This window comes from Ovis canadensis, chromosome X (assembly GCF_042477335.2).
Source record: "Ovis canadensis isolate MfBH-ARS-UI-01 breed Bighorn chromosome X, ARS-UI_OviCan_v2, whole genome shotgun sequence".
Taxonomy (NCBI): domain Eukaryota; kingdom Metazoa; phylum Chordata; class Mammalia; order Artiodactyla; family Bovidae; genus Ovis; species Ovis canadensis.
The window spans coordinates 82,105,257-82,119,033 of NC_091727.1; the positions used below are offsets into that span (position 1 = coordinate 82,105,257).

General features: G+C 44.9%; 1 protein-coding gene across 1 annotated transcript; it reads left to right on the forward strand.

The window, feature by feature from the left end:
- Window positions 1-11,480: 11,480 nt before the first annotated feature.
- On the forward strand, window positions 11,481-13,376 carry LOC138930777 (PWWP domain-containing DNA repair factor 4-like). The gene has a single exon (XM_070291204.1). It carries the CDS (start codon window positions 11,481-11,483, stop codon window positions 13,374-13,376), a length of 1,896 nt encoding a protein of 631 aa, XP_070147305.1.
- Window positions 13,377-13,777: the final 401 nt, after the last annotated feature.

Here is a 13,777-nt window from a genome sequence, read left to right on the forward strand (position 1 = left end):
CACACTGAGGTGACATTTTCCCCCACATTGGAAATTTTCTATTTGTGAAATTGTCGGCTCTTTGCTCCTTCTGTATGCATGTTCTGTATCCCCTCTCTCTCTTCAATTGAACATCTCTTATGTGGCTAGGTGTACACACATTTTAAAAGTGAATATTTCCTTTTCTGAATAAAAATGTACCTCAGAAGACATGCCAAACATTTCAAATGTATCCTCGCTGCATTCTATGCCATGGTATGGAACCGTTTTCTACATTTGCTTTCTGTTTGTTCACATTGTCTAATGTTTCCTATTCCTTTCCTATCCCCTCAGCATCTTTATAAAATTAAGATTTTGGAGCCTGCGGACATGTAAATGCATGATTCCCCATACTGACTTACAAAGTGATTTGGAAAGTAATGTCTGCCCTCACCGCACATTTCCATCCTTGTTCCTCTTTTTGTGATGGAACCATGTCATAACATGCCTGTTTGCCTCTCTAGACTCTTCCATGCATTTACACGTCTTTCATGTCCTCTGGTAAATCGTATAGCATCAGGCTTGTTGATTGGAGAAATAAAAGCTCTGTGCCATCATGTTCTTGGGTCCCTCACCTAAGGCACAACTGGAATAGAATGAGAGGGACCTAGGAACCTGAAGCTTATGCATTTGAGGGCTTTACCTCTCCGTGGTCTGAAATTGACATGAAGTTCTGGCGGCAGGGTGACTGTTAATATGGCCTCCAGTCTGTTGTCCTCTGTGCATTCTGTCTCTATAGACACGTTTGATTTGATTGTGAACTGAACCATTGGATGCATTTTCATTTTTCCAAGCCCTCTGAAAATTCAGGCTACTTTAAAGGTAGTCCAAAGTTCTGTTGTTAACACATAGCTCCTCCTGTGCATAACGTGATCCATACTGACAAGTCATACTCTATCTATCTAGTTGCCATTTATCATCCATCTTACCTGTAAGAGTATTGCACTCCAGTTAGTGCAAAATATGAAAAGAAGTTCTTCTGCATGTCTGTGTACCAAACCTGAATGGAAGGTATTTGGGCAACGTGCCAAAGCGTATGCTGGGAGGGACATTTAATGCGCAATATTTTCATCTAACACCCTTCCCTTCTGATGGTCCCGCTTAAGGAGCATTGCTGTAGTAATCGAAAAAAGGAAAAAGAAAGAACTACAGTTGGCATCTTGGTTGTCCACTGAAAGCACTCAAAGAAAGTGTTTCATTCTTGAAAGAATGTACACAAAAGTAAATACGAGAGAATACTGAAGTAGGTCGTACAATTTTTAGAAACTTTTTAATATATGGCACAGGTATAGCTAGAATAAAAATTCTAGAGTCCTTGGACTGATGTGCCTACGTTAAGTATTCCCGGATGATTAGTTCACTGGTGCTGAATAGTTTTGCTATTTTAGGATAGTGAGCATCATTTTAGATTTTCCCAAGTGTCCTTTAAAATCACAAACTAGAAGGAGCTGAGAATAACATCTACCCTGGAGGCAGAATCATGTGCATGCATGTGTAGGGGCAGAGAGCATGGATGATATGCAACCATATCGGGTATCTTAGGTCTCTAATGTCATGCTGAGAGAGAGAAAGTGTGTGTAAGTGCATGTACGTGTGCCTTGGGGTATGGGGAAGCTCACTGGTTGGGGCTGAGGCAACTCAGCCATCCCTGAGTTTGTGTGATGGGCTGAGAGGTCCTGATGCAGGGAGACTGCAGTGGCTCACTCACCAGTTTCTCCTTCTCCCTTTTGCTGAGTCGTCACGTGACACCTGTGCTCTGAGAGCCAGAACACAGAGTTCCCTGGAGCACAAGACTCGGAACCTCGACCGGGAATAAGTTTGTGCTGGTGATGCCCAAAGTATGTCTGTGTGGCCATCATCTACTTCATATTAGATCTATGAGTAGTATGTGTGAACAAAGTCGTACACACGCGGCTCTGTTGGGGAAATGATAGCTCCTGTCATGAACACAACATTTGCTACTGATAATGGATGAGCTAAAATCTGTAGGTGAATGTTAATACATGTTTGTTCAATGTGCACAGAGAAGGAGGACCTACTACCAGTGTACTTCTGGGTGTGAAGAGAGGGACTGAGACAACTGCATCTTCTGCATTGCACGCAGCTAAATGGTTGAAATTTATGTAAGCAAATGTTTTGAACATCAGAGCATCCATGCTGTAAAGAGAGTCGGCAAAGTGGCATGAAAAGTAGGCATTCACAGGAAACAGTGATCAAGTGTGCTCTTGAGGGAAGAAAGGTAGCCCCAGCTAACACGTGCAGGTGCGTGTATATGGATGCAAGGGAACTGGGTGAAAATCCCATACCCCACCCTTCTGAGAGTGTGTATCTACAGTGTCTGTTGTTGTTGTTCAGTCACTCAGTCGTGTTGGGCTCTTTGCCACCCCATGGACGGCAGCATTCCAGGTTTCCCTGTCCTTCCCCATCTCCCGGAGCTTGCTCAAACTCATGTCCCTTGAGTCAGTGATGACATTCAGCCATCTCATCCCCTGTTGTCTCCTCCTTCTCCTGCCTTCAATCTTTCCCAGCATCAGGGTCTTCTTCAAAGAGTTGGCTCTTCGCATCAGGTGGCCAAACTATTGGAGCCTCAGCTTCAGCATCAGTCCTTCCAATGAATATTCAGGATTGATTTCCTTTAGGACTGAATAGTTTGGTCTTCTTGCAATCCAAGAGACTCTCAGAAGTCTTCTCCAAAACCACAGTTCTTGGGCATCCGTTGGCACAGTTCAAAAGCATCAGTTCATTAGCACTCAGCCTTCTTTATGGTCCGACTCTCACATCCATATATGACTACAGGAGAAACCATAGCTTTGACTCGATGGACTGTTGTTGGCAAAATAATGTCTCTGCTTTAAAACATGCTGTCTAGGTTGGTCATAGCTTTTCTTCCAAGGAGGAAGTGTCTTTAACTTCATGGCTGCAGTCACCATCCGCAGTGATTTTGGAGCCCAAGAAAATAAAGTCTGTCACTATTTCCATTGTTTCCCCATCTATTTGCCATGATGTGATGGGACCGGATGCCATGATCTTTGTTTTTTGAATGTTGAGTTTTAAGCCGGCTTTTTCACTCTCCTCTTTCACTTTCATGAAGAGGCTCCTCAGTTCCTCTTCGCTTTCTGCCATAGGGGTGGTGTCATCTGCGTATCTGAGGTGATTGATATTTCTCCCAGCAATCTTGTTTCTAGCTTGTGCTTCATCCAGCTCAACATTTCACCAGATGTACTCTGCATGCAGTGTCTGGTCTCTGATGTTTCAGAGTCTGTGAAAGCCCACTCACTATTAGTTTAGAAGCCCAAGAAAGCACACAAGCAAACACTATGGGTCCCGTGTGTGGTACACACGCAGACACACACACACACACACAAGCATATGCACACTAGTGCCATTAAAGCTCACTTATTGAATTGTGACACACAGTATTATATTCATTTCAGGTGCAGGACTTAGTAATTCTGTGTTTTTGTACATTACTCCGTGATCCCCACGACAAGTCTAGTTTCCTCCTGCTACCATACAGAGTTATTACGATGTGATTGACTCTATTCTCTATCCTGTACATTATATCCTTGGGACTTTTGTTTCATTGCTTTTGCTTTTGGCCTCTATCCAGAAACATCACTGTCATTCCCAATGTCAAAGAGCTTATGGCTTATGTTTCCTTCTAGGAGTTTTATGGTTTCAGGCCATACATTTAATCCATTTTTGTGTAAGAAAATGGTCCAGTTTGATCCTTTTGCATGTAGCTGTCCAGTTTCTCCAACAGCACCTGTTGAACAGGCCATCTTTTCCCGGTCGTGTACCCTTGCCTCCTATGACGTAGATGAATTGACCATATACACCGGGCTCTGTTTCTAGGCTCCCTCTTCTGTTCCACTGGTCTGTGTGTCTGTTTTCCTGCCAATACCATGCCTGTTTGATGATGGCAGCTTTGTAGTGTCATCTGAAATCATGGAGCCTGATTCCTGAGGCTCTCCCCTTCTTTCTCAATTTATGGCAACCGCGGCAGTTGCCCGTGGCAGACTGAACTTGACCAGAGGCAGCCACTTCCCAAGTTTCTAGCAGAGCTGCCTAAGTTTATTTTGCTCTGTGTAACTAGGAGGGACTCTCCCTGACAGGCGCCAGCTGCTCCCCACCCCCCAGTGCAGGAGGCTGTTTGGAGCAGACAGACATCCAGAACTATGGTCCACATTTGGTATCATATCACCTAGGGTAAGTCACTCAAGCTTGTTTTGCATTACATTTGTTTGTTCGGTATTTCATAATACCTGCGGTGATAATCAGAGCTCTGTTCCATCCTGTAGTCAGCCTAAGGTATGAGAAAGATGATTTTTTTTAACACTGCATAGCCACTATCTTCTTTAGACTATGGTGAGGGAAAAATTGGTTAAGATGAAATGTCTGAAATTCCAAAACTGGTTCTTTTCGCATAGGCAGTTGGAAAAAAGTTGGCTTGATGAAATGCTTTCTTCAGAATTCTGACACTGAGAAAATAAAAATATTTCCAGGAGAAAGCATGAAGTTAACTAAGTAAATTTAACTTTCCCTCACTGTCAGTTTTGACTATGTGTTTGTCAGGTGAATTGCTATGACACGTGTCGTCATGATTCCCTGCCTCTCCATTTTCACGTTGTTTGTTTTTAAGAAGAGGAATCTTTGTTTGAAAAAGTAGAGGGAATTGTTGAACTCCACCCTTTTGTTTTTGCCCTGCAGGAATTAGTTTCTGTTCTTTGTGTGTGTTTGTATTTGTCTTGTGTGTAAGTGTGCTGGCTATAGGAAACTCAGATTTGTTTCCTGAATGCAGCCCCTTGAGGTGCATTCTCCAGAATGGGACCATTTGGGGTAATAATCCTTCTGAGTTAACTTGTAAATGAGCACCACTTAACTGACTCAAAACTAACAGCGCTTACAAATTAAATACTTCGTAATATTTAGAAAATTGACCAAAATGGATGTCAAACCTCTTGATCTGGGAAATATTCAGTACTGAATTGATACCTGGTATTGAAGCTAGCTTAAGTTTGTTGGTTTTCTAAATGTAACACAACTGTTGTACTTGGGTTTGTTGGAGATCAAACAAGACCTTATATCTGCTGCAAATGTGTCAGCAAGAAAATATCAATAACTTGATATGATGAAATATTAAGTCTACCTAAAATAGCTTTCTCCAGATTTTGGAAACTTGAAAGTGATCCAAGTTAAATGGCAAGAATTCATTGACTATCTGGGTCACACTTCAAATAGGATAAAATATTGGAACATTGGTTGCTGGACAAATCTAAGTTTACCAACCTCTGCCTTCTTAGGAGAGGAAAACTAAAGCATAAGGTTCCAGTCAGAAAATACTGGTATGACAAACAGTTCACAATTACTTGCCTCTTAGTTTTCAATAAAAATTAAGGTGTTTAAGAGTTGAGGGTTTGAATCTAAATATGTAATTAAAGCTACTAAGAATAAAGGAAAAAAATTATCAGTATATAGTAGGGGAGTAGGATATACGTTTTGAGTAAAAATAAAGGAGTTGTATACATGGTCAGGCTGAGATTAGATTAAACTTTGGTAAATGGATCTCACTAATATCTGTGGGTAATTTGCAAAAACAAAACATGGAGAACTGCAATGTACTGCTATGTTATCACAGTAAACTGGAAAAACTCAGAATGTAAACTCTTTACATATAATACACAAACATAATTATGCTAAAATATCCATAGAAAAATGACAAGAGGGAAATTCTCCAGATTTTAATGCTGACTCCCTTTGAATGGTGAATGATTTTGCTTTCTTCTTTCAAATTTTCTGCATGTATAACATTTATGATAGAAAAAGCAAGCATTGGGCCGGGAATTAATCTTGCAGTGACTAATAGCATAGAATGTTTGGAATTGCAGACTTGATGCCAGATGCTGTTTTTTTGTTTCTGTTTCTGTTTTTGTTTTGCTTTAAAAGGGCAGTCATTCCTGTGGCTGAGACAAATTTCCCAAAGAGATCAGCTTCAGCATTATCGCTCGGTAGTATCCTCCTGACATACAGTTTTGACGTGTGCCTCCTTGTCAGAAAATAGTTGCCTATGATCTGCCAATTAAGGATTTCTCCTTTGTTGCCAGAATAAGCACTGCTTCAGAAACTTATACTGCTGGAAAGCTTTCGTGCAGCCAGCGCTAGAGAAAAATGCTGTTGCTTAAAGGAGATTTAATCTCTCAAGATGAGATAATACCAACATGTATTTTCAGGGGAGGTTCCTTTGAACCTATAGTCATGAGCATTTCAGGTTTCCTCTAAAATCTTCAACCACTCAGCAAAGATCCTCATCAGGAGGAGAAACTTGGAGGAATCTGGGCTCAATTACTTTACAAGATTGCTAGTGAAGATGTAGGTGATGGCAGTATTAACTAATCTCACTGCATTTATCCGTCAGTCATCCATTTATTAAGTATTTATTGAGTGCCAGATCTTGTGCCATAATTTATGTAACCTTTAGATTATATTTGCACTGTCTTACAGAGACCAATGACCTTATTTGACCAAGTGTTTTGGGACTTTTTGACAGACTTCCCAAATGCCAAATTTTAATTACATTTCTTTTGACGTCCAGCTGACGTGAAGGTTCTTTCACTTCAGTTCAGTTCAGTTCGGTCGCTCAGTCGTGTCCGACACTTGGCGACCCCATGAATCGCAGCACGCCAGGCCTCCCTGTCCATCACCAACTCCCGGAGTTCACTCAGACTCACGTCCATCGAGTCACTGATGCCATCCAGCCATCTCATCCTCTGTCATCCCCTTCTCCTCCTGCCCCCAATCCCTCCCAGTATCAGAGTCTTTTCCAACGAGTCAACTCTTTGCATGAGGTGGCCAAAGTACTGGAGTTTCAACTTTAGCATCATTCCTTCCAAAGAAATCCCAGGGCTGATTGCCTTCAGAATGGATTGGTTTAGGGAGCCCTTAAGGCATCTGAAGGAGGAATATTGAATTAGTTTCATTTGATATGTTGAATTACATGGGAAGTATTTCCAAAGGGGGATAAGCCTTCCAAGAGTATACTGTATGGGTAAAGTTTACTATATGTCCTGGTATAATCTATCAGCCATAATTCTGGTTCTACCACAGCAACTTGATTCAGCTTCTTTGTCAACACATTGTGATCAGATCTTCAACCTTGCCTCTTAAGTCTTTAATAGACAGTTAAGCTGTGCTTTGCAAAACTGCTTAATCTTCATGCAGATTCATAGGAAGGTCTTTTAAACAGACATAGGTCAGATATATCGCTGAATTTGGTTAAGAAATTTTTATCAAACTGGTAGGAGAAGCAAATTTTCCCTCTCACTGGCAGCCACAGTGGACCTAGGGCTGTCTGCAGCAGAATCAGCAAAGTGACAAGACAATCTTACATTGACACTTACCCTTGAAGGGAGAGGGGATTTTGACTGTGCTATATGCTAGTACTTAAGAATGAACAGTGAAAGAGGAACTGTTAGCTGCTTAATTAAGTGAGTTATGAAGTACTGGCTTTCGAAAAACCTGGCTTTCGTCAAATACAATGAACGCCTAAAACCAAGGATTGCTTACTTTGCCCCTTGAAATAACACAGCTCTATTGAGAACAATCCCTTGGGGGCGTGAAGGTAAAATGAGAAAAAGTAAGCAACTCAGGGCAAGCGGTGATGCCTTTAGAGCAAAAAGAGGATGGCCCTCCATTACCAAATACCATTTTGCCGGGGTCTTTGTGACATGTGTTGTTCTTACCCCAGTTCTGGCTCCTTTTCGCTTTGATGAGCATAACAGAAGGCTTGGTTACGGAGTCAACTGGTGTATATGATTATAATGGTTAAGGTCTCTGGAATATTACTGATTTTGATCTATGTTCTCCAGATATTCAGAAGCCATGCCCATTAAGTTACTCATGACCTAAAATAATTTGGTATATTATACTTCTGCAAGTCTGGCTACCAGACAACACGTCTCTCCAGACTGGTTTTCAGGCTTATTCTCCTGAATTCAGGTCCAGGCTGGTTTGCAGGCTGGTTTTCATTCTCCTGAATCCTGTATACAAAATCTTTCTTATATAAAACTCGAATTGAGGACTTGGAACTTGGGAGTATTTATAACTTGGTATCAAGTCCCCAGTCAAGATAGGACTATGCCCCACTTCAACAGGAAACTGCTAGACAGGTTGTTGCCACATTCCCTGAAAGACTTGAGGAAGCAGGAAACGGAATCGGAGGTTGAAACCCAGACACCCTAAACACAAATTCCTCGGCCAAGTTTAAACATACTCATGTGTTATCCTCAAGACTGAGGAGTATCAAAGAAAAGGGGAGAACTGTGACAGAACACAGTGAGTTCAGCCCCTAGCACAGCAGCCGTCGCTCTGCATTATTACTCTGCACCCTGTTACCAGGCAATGGGTCCTGCTCAGCCCTTGGTCGGTGCCATAGTGGGCCCTGCCCATTGGCAACCAACTGGCAATGAGCGACAGTTAGTGGTCCTGCTCAGCCACTGGTCGGTGCCACAGTGGTCCTGCTCAGCCATTGGACAATGCAGCAGTGGGCCCCACCCACAAGCTACCAACTGTTAAGAAAGGATGCTTAGTGACAGGATTCAGACAACAGTGGAGTGGTGGTCAGTGAAGTGAAGAGTGAGGTAAGAGGCGGATCTGGGCCTTCTCCCTGAGGCCCTCCAGCTCACCTGGCCTTAGCTAGAACCCCAGAGAACAGGCTGGGCGATGTGTCCCGTACGGCTCCAGAGCCCTCACCAAGGCCCCTCACGAGCCTTTGAAGCAAGCAGTGAACCTCTCCCCTGTCCCTATCTCTTTCATCCCGTAGCAGTGGCAGTCAGCCTCGGTTGCTGTCTGTGGGACCTGGTCTCTCCCCCTTGGGGCGTCCTGAGGAGACTGAGGGGCCACTTGGGTTGGACACCTGGCTCCTTCAGCGATGACAGATGAGGAGGGTCTGGCGACCTGGCCCTGAGGGAGTTACTGGCTGAGCTCTGCCTCCTCTTAGCCAGGCCCAGGACCTTGGAGGGTGAAAGTTGCTCCTTGGGACATTGCCCTTTCATATCGGGACAGAGAATAACATTTGTTTGGTAGAGATTTATAGGAACACCTCATCTGACCATGACCTGACCTCAAGAACAGAGGCTCTGACAAGAAGTTTGTAAAACTAGCCATGTCCCTCCCTCAACTAGTGCTTTTAAAAGAGCTTTGATGAAAGCGTTCAGGAACATTGGGGTTTATAGGGCATGAGCCACCCATCTCCTCGCATGGCCTTATAATAAACTTTTCTCTGTTCCAAGCTCCAATGTTTGAGTATTGTTTGGCCTTGTTGTGTGTTGGGCACATGGACTTGGTGATGTTCAGTGACAATCTACCCTTGCCTCCTTTGTCATACGTGAATTGACCGTATGCACCGGGCTGTATTTCTTGGCTCTGTCTTTTGTTCCACTGGTCTGTGTGTCTGTTTTTGTGCCAGTACCACACCTGTTTGATGACCATAGCTTTGTAGAGTCATCTGAGATCAGGGAGCCTGATTCCTGAGGCTCCTTTCTGAAGGTTGCTTTAGCGATCCAACCCTTCTATCTCAAGGTTGCTTTGGTGATTCAGGGTCTTCCGTGGCTGCTCCTACTAAAGCTATGTGTTCAGGGCAGATGAACTACTAAGGCTATCTGTTCAGGGCTCTGTCTTCTGTTCCACTGGTTTGTGTTTCTGTTTTCATGCCAGTACCATACTGGTTTGATGACCGTAGCTTTGTAGTGTCGTCTGAAATCAGGGAGCCTGATTCCTGAGGCTCCTTTTTCAAGGTTTCTTTGGCTAGTCAACCCTTCTTAAGGTTGCTTTGGCAATTCAGGGTCTTTTGTGGCTGCTCCTACTAAACATATGTACTCAGGGCAGATGAAGGCTCTCACGGAGCTGGTTGTCCCCACTCCTCTGAGACAGGAGGGAGTGGCAGAAAGTCAGTAGCTTACTGTGGAAGTATTTCAAAATGCAACAGAAGGGAGAAATAAATGTGACTCCCACATTATAAGTGAGATTTAACTAACATTTCTGTTTCAGAGCGGCATGCATTCCAGACTTGGGGAAGGAAGCATGATGAACCAATCCCTGGTTCAGTGGCTTAATTTCCTATCTTCTTTTGCATTTTCTAGATCCACTTTGGAGGTGCTCATGTCCTGGGTCTGTACAGTTGATGCTGTTTGACCCCTGAGAGAACTCTGTGCACTTCAGAAGCACCAAGCAGGGCGAAGGGTCTGACAGATGTGCAGTCTGAGTCTGAGAATCAACAGATCCAGTTTCAGAACCACACCTGCCAAGATCTGCATGCCAAGGGTAAGCTCTTCCCCTTTTCCTAAACATTTCATCTGGAATCAGTTCTCTATGCACCTCTGGATTCCAAGCTCGTGCTATTTAATATAACAATGTGCTGACACCCAATATACCTGTATGCTGGTGATCACCTCTGGCTCCCCTGGGTGCACAGGCAGTGGGGTACTGGCTCCCTAGGAAAGAAAAAGTGAAGCGTGCTCCTGGGATAGGCCCCAAGGAGTACACAAGGCACAGGATGTCCAGTGACACAAACAAGGTCCCAGTCATGATATCCCCGCCTCCCCACATGATTGCCCTTTTATGCACAGTAGTAACAAATAGGGCTTTCCTGGTCGCTCAGATGGCAAAGAATCTGCCTGCAGTGCAGAAGATCAGGGTTTTATCCCTAGGTCAGGAAGATCCCCTGAAGATGGGAATGGCAACCCACTCCAGTATTCTTGCCTGGAGAATTCCGTAGACAGAAGAGTCTGGTGGGCTAAGTCTTTGGGATCACAAAGAGTCGGACAGGACTGAGTGACTAACACACACACAGTAACAAATAAGGCAAGGTGTTGGGTTTGGAGGGCTTATAAAACTCCTCCGGTACCCTTGGTATTTTCTCCCCACGTATCTGCCATGTCTCTAACCCCTAGGCACATGGATAAAGAGCCTTAATACTTCCTTGCTTTATCTCTCATTAATGCTCTTTGACCAAGCCTTCCACTTTCACAAAAGGCATATGTCCCTCCCCCCAACCCGTCCTGACTCTGTTCTTCTTTTCCATATTCTAGTATTCTCCATTCTAGGCCATTGAAAACACAACCTCGGGCATCTTTCAAAAATTCGGGCAGAAGAGCACAGGCTGCACAAGCTGTAAACGCTTTGTAGTCATAGGCAAAGACTGTGGGCAAGCACACTGTTTAAGGGAGACCTGCCGCACCTGAGGGTATGAGGGCCAGACCCGTCAGCCTCAGCTAACTAATCCTTGGTGCCCAAGTTGAATCACGATGGACACCAGGTATGTCCTATGTGTTTGGAAAGGCCGCTTTTGGCCAGCCAAGGTCTTGTCCAGACCCAGCGTCTCACCACAACAGAAGAGAAAAAGAGCCCTTTCTCTGGAAGTTCAGATACTCTCAGTAGACGAAAAAGTCAGAGTGAAAAAAACAAAGATGAAGACCCTAAAGGAGTCCATGATTGAATCCATCTCCACCTCACTAGCGGCCCAGCCGGAGCCCAGTGCCCCAGAAGAAGAGGAAATGGCCTACATATGTGCTATTACAATGGCCTGGGACCTTCTGCATAAGAATGGAAGTGTCACTCCAGCAAGAGTCACGGGTGATCCAGAGTCCAAGACGCAGTCTCCAAGGAGACTGCAAAAGCAACATCGTAGAAGGTGTCAGGAGCCCAGTCGGGGCCTACGGAGGAGTGTGAGGAAAAGGAAAAGCTCCAAATCACCCGTGGTACCTTCAGAGAGGGAGGATGGCCCATATGGAGACAAGCCACAGGTGTGCACACCCATCACCCCGATCCCAAGCGAAATGCAAACAGAGTCATCTCAGAGCTCCGGGGTGCACCCAAACTTCCCATCCCTCTCAGAAGATGACCATGAGAAAGAGGGCAAGGAAAAGGGGGACGCCTCAAAAGTTATGTCCTTGCCCTGTACAGTGGAGGAGGTGGGTGTAGATGTTAGAGGTGGATGTGTGCTTCCGTCATTTACACCGGGTTTCATCCTCACTGTGCCCAAGGCTCTGGAAGAGGGGGCGCACAACACCTGCCCAAAGTCCCTGGCTGTGTCCCCTGAACGTGCTACCTCCTCGGTGAATGTTGACCCTGGAGAGGGCACGTGCAACTCAGGCTCGGAAGGTGCAGCAGCATCCTCCAGTGCCCCTAACCTGAGCCTGTGTAATTCATTCCGCCTAGCAAACAGTAAAAGGAAGCTGCAGGCCCCAGGGTGTGAGGAAGAGTGGCAAGAATCTCAGCCCTCAGCTGGCTCAAAGGCTATTAAGCCCACCAATGCCATCAAGGAGGGCGGGGGCAAGGAAGCAGGACAGCTGAGGAGCGTGGCGTTCCCAGAGGAGCTGTGTCCCATTGAGAGAGGAATGCTGGTCTGGTTTAAGTTTCAGAATCACCCATTTTGGCCAGCCGTGGTCACGAGTGTCAGCCCAACCGAGCAGACCGCAAGGGTGCTTTTGATTGAGGCCAACATGCACTGTGAGAAGAGCGGCATTCAAGTTCCTCTTCGAAGGTTGAAGCATCTGGATTATAATGGCAAAGAAAAGCTAATGAAGAGAGCCAGCAAAGTATACGGGGAAAGTGTGAACTGGTGTTTCTCACTGATTTCCAGCTACAGAGAGGGGCTTGTTCGCGGGTCTTTTGTGGGCTCTTTCCTGGACTATTATGCTGCTGACCTCAGTTACCCCATGAGGAAAGCCATCCAAGAAGGTGATCTGCAGATGGATTTCCCCAAGGTGAATTATTCCGACCTGGAAGATTCTGAGGAGGAGACCCCTGTGGCTGCAAAGAGGCACTGCAAGAGAATCCTCCCTGACCGGATGAGGGCTGCTCGGGACCGAGCCAACCAGAAGCTGGTGGACTTCATCGTGAAAACAAAGGGGGCCGACCCGCATCTTCTGGACATCGTCAAAGGCAGGAAAGAATCCAAGTGGCTTGAATCATTTCTGAATTCAGAGAGGTACGTGATCTGCGTTGAAACATACCTGGAGGATGACAATCAGCTAGATGCAGTGGTAAGACATTTACGAGAAATCTACAGACACATAGACAAGAGAGCGCTGGCTCTGACCAGAGATGACCCAGTGAGCTTCCTTCTGGAAGTTCTTCTGCCAGAAGCAATCATTTGTTCAATTGCTACAGTGGATGGATTGGACTACAAGGAGGCAGAAGCAAAGTACCGGCAAGGGCCACCTGTGCATTACCGGGAAAAAGAACTATTTGATAAGAAAATCTTGAAGAAAATAAGAAAGAGATCAGCCGAGAGGAACAAGGCTAAACCCTACCCCTGTGCCCAACAGGGCATCGGGCAGACTTCTCAGTCACACCATTAGCAACAATCCCCGTCTGTATGAACTGCATGAGCCTCCCACTCCACACGGCATGTAAACACCTTCTGGAAATCCGAGGCCTCAGGAACACACTTGAATTCACTCTGGATCCATCTCCAGCACCTGTGAGTGGCATGGTCATCGTCAGTTTCTTCTTCCCCAAACCCTCACACCACTAACTTGTTAAAATATTGTAAACAGCTGTACTTCCCTCTACTTGCCCAGATGTGCAGTTTTCCAGATATTTTTTACGACATGGCTTTTGACTCTACATCATATTTTAAAGGGGGACATGCATTCCTTTATTACATGAAAAAGCCCTGTGTTGGATACAAAGCAGCAATCGTGTTTAAGATCTAAGGCATGTTTCTTACAGAAAAGCCACATGGGTTTGCCATTCCTCC

Excerpts from the sequence above, each read along its gene's own strand:
- LOC138930777 (XM_070291204.1), top strand. The coding sequence starts at position 11,481 with ATGAAGACCCTAAAGGAGTCCATGATTGAATCCATCTCCACCTCACTA.